At 36.9% G+C, this 8,067-nt stretch overlaps 1 protein-coding gene across 1 annotated transcript in view; it reads right to left on the minus strand.

The window, feature by feature from the left end:
* The window catches only part of LOC145999278 (uncharacterized), a 52,016-nt gene extending 45,585 nt beyond the window's left edge, over positions 1-6,431 (minus strand). The window contains exon 1 of the mRNA XM_083136215.1: positions 6,316-6,431. Within this exon, the coding sequence (XP_082992341.1) occupies positions 6,316-6,431 (116 nt within the window). The remainder of the gene's footprint in view (positions 1-6,315) is intronic.
* Positions 6,432-8,067: the final 1,636 nt, after the last annotated feature.

The raw sequence follows: 8,067 nt of genomic DNA on the forward strand, positions 1-8,067 counted from the left end.
TGGATTCTGTGGAACAGCCAATCAGAGCAAAGTTAAGATAATCTGTGAGTGTCCAAAGGAGCACTTTTGTCTGTGGTTTCCGAGTGTTACTCCAGCAATGTATAACATATACAGCATGAAAGGTGCGTTGAGTTACACCATCTATGCTGAGTGCACGGTGTTTACATTTGAAACAAGTAAAGTATTCTTCCATACGTGTACAGTAAAAGTTGTAAAGTATGTATTTAAGCAGCGCCATTGTTTTGTACCTAATAACATTCAGTTGAATAGTTATCAGCTTTTACAAATGTGAAGTGATACATTGTTGAAATCTCATGCAGCTGCCATTACAACTTCCCTCGTATGGGAACAAAAGTCTATCGACAAGTACGCTGATAATTATTGTGTGAGGCGAAAACTAGTAAATTGGTAGTCAGTCCAGCACCAACTAGGGCATACCTACTGCAAATCCAGTTCCGTGTGGCTTTAGTGACTGGGTCCAAACTTGCTTCAGTAATTTTTGGATGGGAGGGGGAAATACTGGTCAAAATTGTAAAGTCAAGTTATATACTTCAGTCTGGTTCAGTCAGGAGTTATTACTAAAAACAAGTTTCATATTTCATTTGCACAATAAATATGCAAAATCTCAAGCTTGTTTGAGAATTGGATAAATATATCAAAATGAAGTGCAAAAATTGTGAGTCCTATAGTTAAGGTGGTTTGAGTTATCTGATGAGATTTTGGTTATAACCATCACATGAAGAGAGAAGAAAACAGGTTAGTTTTATGAGGTAAAATTATAATCTAGACAGTACAGTGGGATCCATGATTATTACCATGCAAATTGTCCACGACTATTTTCATTAATATTTCTCTTTCAACCTGTGTGATTTTAAGCAATGGATTTTTATGTATGCTTGTGCAGAAGTTGTCAACAGCTTGTTTTGAGTTTTCTTTTCATTCTTGAAGCTCTTATTGGGTCAAATAGAGGGCATGAACATGGTGATGAACAATTTGCATGGTAATACTCATGAATCCCACTGTACATATAGGCATAATGTCCACAAAATGAAACTAGCTAGAATGCACAAGACACCAGCAACGCCCTTTCTGCATTCAAAACTATGCACTAGGGCTGCTCATACACATATGGGTTAAAAAATATTTTCTAATCTTTTTGCATAGTTGCTCATTTTGTTCCACTTTGTTCAATAAACTAATGTGTGAAAATTTTTCCAGATTGGATAACATTGAGAGGTTGCTCAAGGCACATATATTTTGACTGTGGTATTGTATACTTTTGTATAGCTTTCTTATACTATGAAAGTCTCTGTACTGAGAAGAAATTAATATTTGTGTGTGGAGTTGTACTGTTGAAAATGTTGACAGTGTTACTGAAATCCCTTTTCCAGGTTACTGAGCTGTTCTGAGCAATGGAGTCCAAACATCTCACCACTAGAAACAAGACCACTGTATGGCTTATTGGACATCAAGAGCCTCATCTACCGGATTATGTGTTACCTACAACAGGAGATGTTCTTCGAACCTTCTTCCATTACCATATCTCACTGAGACAGTTCCTGTCACTTTGAAGTGCACTTGTGAGGAGCTGGTGACCATATTGGAAAAAGCCCGTATCCCTACTGCTTTTGAGCCAAACATTATCTCGAAGATGAAGGGTGTTGTAGATAAATATAATTTGATCAAGAAAAACAAATCACAAGTGTCACAAGCACAGAGAGACAGGGAGGAAGTATTGTCAAAGAGAATGTCAAAATTTTTTGACACGGCTCATAAAGAAACAAGGACTTTGATGAAGATTGAAGAAGACAGACAGTTCCTGAAGGATCAGCATGGAGACAGAAAGATGTGAATGGCTGGTGTAGATGTGCATTTGGCAAAACAGGAAGAAAGGGCAAAATTACAGAAAGAAGCATAAGAAAAGAATGGAACGTTAAAAACAAAGAAAAGAGGAAATGACGCCCATTGCAGCAGTTGGCATTTCCAGTAGCAGTGAGGAAGACAATGGCGGTGATGCAAATAGTGATGATGACGCTTATGATATTCAGATACCACTGTATTATATAAAAAAAAGTGACATATCTCGGGCTGAATCTGATGATCCTGGCCCAAGTACATCCAAGAAGTCCCGAATTTTACAAAACATGCTGAAACTTCCCCAGAAGTTTCTTCAACATTAGATTGTATTAATTTGTCAGACATCAAATTTACAATTTTAGCTGCAGCTATAGCAAAAGCAGATTGTCAGGATCTTGCAGATGCTAACTGTGCAACTTAGAAGGTCAGCTCATAGCGCCAAAACCACAGACAAAATAAAGCAGATTTCACACAAGCAGCGAAACCAACCCTTACTGTTCACTGGGATCCAAGAATTATGAAAAACAGTACAGCTGATGAAACTGCTACCAGAACAACTAGTTGAGAGAGACTGGCTGTCGTTGTCACTGGCCATAACTTGGAAAAAATACTCGGAATTCCCAAAATACCATCTGGAACAGGACAAGCACAAGCAAAGCTACTTATGAGCTGCTTCAATTGTGGGAAGTGTGATCAAACACACGACTAAAAAAAGGTGCTTGCTCACTTCTCGAAAATAACATTGATCGTAACTTTCTATATTTTGCTTGTCGTCACCATATGCAACTAACTAACTAACTAACTCTCTAGCCTTCTTAAACCCAAAGGTTCATGGCTGCAGCAACACAGGCCTTCCATCTGTCCCTATCTTGAGCAAGTTCTATAGACTCTTTTCCATCCCTACCGATTTTCTTTAGGTCCATCTCAACGTTGTCCCTCCATCTTCGTCTTGGCCTTCCTACAAGTCTCTTACCATCAGGTTTCCCAACAAGAATCCTATAAACTCCTCTTTCCTCTCCCATTCGTGCCACATGGCCTGCCCACCTAAGTCTTCTTGATTTAATCATTCTAATAATATCTGGACATGAATACAAATTATGTAGTTCTAAATTATGTAACCTTCTCCACTCACCTGTCTCCTCATCCCTTTTAGGTCCAAAGATTTTCCTAAGGATCTTGTTTTCAAATACTCTCAATTTATGTTCTTCTTTCAATGTAAGGGACCAAGTTTCACACCCATATAATACTACAGGCAAAATTACTGTTTTGTATATTTTAACTTTTAGTTTCTTAGATATTAAACGAGAAGACAAAAGTTTATAAAGAGAGAAGTAACATGCATTTCCTGAATTAAGCCTACTTTTTATTACCTCTTTAATATCATTTTAATTTGTTAGTATTACTCCTAAGTAATTGAATTTAGAAACTGGTTCAAACAAATTGTTATCAATAATTAGATTTTGATTATTACCTAACACTTGGTTTCGGCCTGTAAGCCTATATTTAGTTTTCTCTTTGTTAACTTTCAAACCTATCTCTTTAGCTGTTTTGAAAAATATTTTAGCATTATTCTTAATTGTATTTATATCATCCCCTAATAAGTCTACATCATCTGCATATGCTAACAACTGAGTTACACCATTTAATTTTAGTCCTTCTTTAGTTTCTCTTATCTTCCTAACAGCATATTCTAACGCAAAATATAAGAACAATGGAGATAATGCATCTCCTTGTTTTAACCCATCATGAATTGTAAATTTGTCAGACACATTAATACCCACACAAATTTTACTTTCTGTTTCACTGGTGCATACCTTTATCATACTAACAAGCTTCTTGGGTATTCCAAACTCTACTAATATATTATATAATTTATCTCTTTTGACCGAATCATATGCTTTTTTGAAATTAATGAATAGCTGATGGATGATTCATTTCTTTCATGAACAACACATCTACACACTCTTAGTTGAATATTTTAGATTAATTTCTTAGTGTCTAAAAGCAGTTGAGATATAGAAAAAATACATTTTCTGTAAATCAATTTAGTAGTATTATTTCGAGGTCTCTGAGCAACCAGTCCCGGGTTCGAATCCCGGTCAGGCTTGGTTGTTTGTGAATGTCCATTCATCAATTTCATCATTTCATCACTCATCCCCATCTTCGCAAATTAGCCAAGAGGCACAAAACGCGAAGTAAAATAAACTAACTCAATCAATCAATCAATCGCTGAGCAAACCTCTAAACACAAACTGATCTTCTTGAATTTTGGTAGGTATATCCTCTAATGTGAAAGCAACAAAATAAGCCACTATGTGAAATTCCACCTAACAATATTTTTTTTCTGAACACCCCTACTACACACGTAATGCCACAATCTGGTATCTCATCCCAAGTGTGCACATTTTTGCTTAAAACATTGATAACATTGATGTTGCTTGGCATGGTGATATGCATGCTGCATCAAACTTAATTTTTTAACTATTTTAAAGGTAACAGTTCCGACTGTTTTATGATTTTTTTAAAGTTCTCCTAGCAGAAAGACTAATATCGTAGAATTTTGGAAATCATTGTCACAAGAAATTTGAAACTTCCTTAAAGAAGCACTGTTTTGATTCTAGAAAAAAGTTATTTATGTTGATTGATTGATTGAATTGTTGTTTTAAGTCCACTTTATGCACAGTAAGCTAATCGGGACTGAACCTACACTTTAAAGTGGGATCCGAAACACTATGTGCCTACACTGGGTATCGAAAAAGGGACACCTTGATTACAAGGTGACAACGTTACCACTATACCATAGGGAAGGCCCTTTATTTATGTTGAAAAATAAAACTTAAAAATTACCTTACACAAGCATGCGTGCTTCGCATGGACAAGGTATTCTTCACTGACAAGTTACAGTTAGTATGGTAGACTAGTGGGAATGAATGTAGAAGCAAATCAGAACCTTAGTAGAATGCATTTGGGGACTTTATTTTAATGCTAAGAAAAACAAACCTAACCTTCCTAACCTAACCACGAAAGCATATACTTAACAAAATCTTAAGTAATCGCTAAAACTCCCCAGTATGTGTTAACAAACATAAATCGAAAACGAACCATGTAAATATTGCATTCATACCATGATGAAATCGCAATAAAACAAAAGGAACCTGAGCCCAAAATATTTACATGCTGTGTAACCTTAAGGGGATGGGATGGGAAAACGTAGGGGACATATCTCCCCTTTGGCCCTCTATTCCTAAAAAAATTAAAGCCAGGAAAAGACGACAAAATGAGGGCTGACTATCAAAAAAGTATATATAACCCCCCTCCTCCTTCCAAAAATCCTGGATACACCACTCTACACATGGCTTGATCTCATAAAAAAAAGGCATCAAATGGCAGGAAATTTTAGAGGACTATAAATTCCAAACTAGAGTTGATATTCCAGAAGCAAAAATAAATATATGGGTTGTTATACAGGGTGGCTACTCTAGGACCATGATAGAATTCAAGTATAATTCCCAGATTTTAAGGCGAACTTTCCAAAATTCAAGCACATTTTTTTTTCTATTTTAACCTTATGTATATTACTGTCTCTCAACATCCACACACAAATATCTTAATAATATAAAGGGTCTATGTGATTTCAACATCCAAAACTTCTGATTCAATTAAACGGTATACGTAATATAATTAAAACATTTAATTTAAGGTGCTGAGTTTCTATTTACTATCAGAGGCGCAACCACAATTTTTTTTCAGGGGGCAAGTTCCAGAATAAACTAACAATAATAATATTATAATATTATAACATTATTATTATTATTGATTTGCTTTATTTCATTTCACTTCTTGTGCCACTTTTGACCAATTTCCAATGATCCAATTTTTTGCAGGCTGAAATCAATATTGATTTAATAGGGCGCAACTAATTTCACTGGACGCCAATGCACTCTCTCTCTCTCTAACAACTTTTGTGCCCCCCGATGGTGTAGTGGTAACATCGTCGCCTTGTGATCAAAGGGTCCCAGGTTCGATACCCAGTGGAGGCACATGGGACAGCAGTTCGGAAGACTAAGAAAAACAGGAATTGCGAGAGAAGCGAGCAAAAAAATTTTATGGAAGTATTTTTATTTGCATAAAAGGTGAAGTTGTGGGTGGTAATAAAAATTGTAATTCTTTATATCTATGGAGAAAAATTCAAGTAGAATTCACGCATAGGAATTTCCGGTGAGTAGCCACCTTGCTATATATGTCTAAGGATATCATGTAACAAATTTTATCCCAATCTGACATGGTTGGGTGGACACTTCTGGAGAATCTTGTATTGAATGACCAGTAACCTTGCAGCACTGGTGGCACAATACAGAAATTACATGAATTATAATCTACAAGCAATAAGGTCCAATTTTGAACCTTAGTACTGCCATGCTCATTTTCAATCCTTGTACTAAAATTTTCTTCACCTACCTATCTGCAGGATCTGCCATTTCGCCTTCCACCTCATCAGGATTCTCTACACTATACTTCATGTCTTTATCTTCACTTAAAATTAATTCACCATTGCCACCGTCTTCAGATGGCATTTTTTTAACAAGTTGTCCATGATAACATGGAAAAAATCCTTCACTTTGATGAACATTTTGCCCACTAGGAACTTCCCGATTTCTGCCTTCAAATTGAATCCAACTATCACCACTCACATTTTCCACTTTACAAACTGAAGTTTCTTTTATGTACTCACTCGATAGTTTGCTGTCAACAGAAGCATCCTGTATGCACTGATTAGATGGTTTGATGTCAACAGAGATATCAACATCAGGAGGCTCTTTGAATGATTCTGTTTCAGTCTTGACACATGACTCATCCGGAAGCCACACATTCTCCAGAGATGTTTGTTCACAAACGAATGGATCGGCACTTTCTGATTCAGACTTTATGAGCACTTTCACAGAAGAGAAACCTGTGTCAGCCACTTGAAGAGCCAAATTTTCTTCACAATCATCAGACCAGGATGGAGAAGCCTTCTGAAAGACAATCACAAGCAGTGTGGATTAAAAATGATGATGTTTAATTTAAATGTCTTTTCTACTTTTTATAAAAAAAAATAATCAGATTTTTTATTTATGAGGCTCAGTCAATAAATAACAAGGCAGAGGATATTTCACAGTACTTATGTAACATCCCTCAGAAGTATTGTCTGTCACCATTAGGCATTTATCCCATTGTGACACCAGTCACAAAATGGCATGCTCGTAGAACTCCTTTGGCTGATGTTGGAACCAACTGGACACGTACTCCTTGACGTCATCATCCAATTGAAACTGTTGTCTCCTCAGTGTTTTCATTTTTGAGCTCACCGAAGATGTGGAAGTCACACGGGGACAGATCTGGACTATAGAGAGGAGGGAAGGGGCTCAGGACTTCCCACTTGAATGTTTTCAGACATTCCTTTGAGAAGGAATGAGAGAAAACAAGATGGTGCCAGTTGAGTCGGTCCGATCCTGTGTAGCTCTTTCAAAGAATCGTGTGATCACTGATATTAAGTGTGTTAAATGTAGAAGAACTGTTTGAAATGGTATCTTATGCGATTTGTGGAACCATTTTAGATGCCTACGAATAAGTGACAATGAGTTGCCAAGTGAGGGAACTGAATGGATTTGTCCGAGGTGTGTATGTCTACAATCCAATATGGCTGATACACATGTGGCGAGTGCACAGAGTGGCAGTGGTAAGGGGGAAGAAGGCACTCTTCTGGAGATAATATCTGTGTTAAGGCAAGATATTGAAACATTACAGGGTGAGAATGCACAGTTAAAGAAAAACCTGGAGGCGTGTGACCTGCAGTTGGGCAAGGGATTATCTTGTGGTGAAGTGGTACTGAGGGCTGAACTTGATGAAAATGTGTGGCAAATTGTTTCACATGGGAAGAGAATACACTCTATGAGCCAGAAGAAGAATCATGCAATGGGTGATGGTGTTATTAGTGATAATCGATATGCAGTCTTGGGCAGAGAGGAGGATACATGTGGGGACCAGGTTGGTGAACCAGGGCTCACTGGGGAAGTTCAAATAGGTGAAGTGCAACCTAACCTACAAAGAAATAAGAATAAAAGAATGGGTAGGATCAAGATATACTCTGATAGTCATGGGCGTGGTTTATCTTCAATGCTAACTTCTTCAAAATGTGCTGATAATCTAAGAATTGAAAGTGTTGTGAAA

Source organism: Lepisma saccharinum, chromosome 15 (genome assembly GCF_977018435.1).
Source record: "Lepisma saccharinum chromosome 15, izLepSacc3.1, whole genome shotgun sequence".
Lineage (NCBI taxonomy): Eukaryota > Metazoa > Arthropoda > Insecta > Zygentoma > Lepismatidae > Lepisma > Lepisma saccharinum.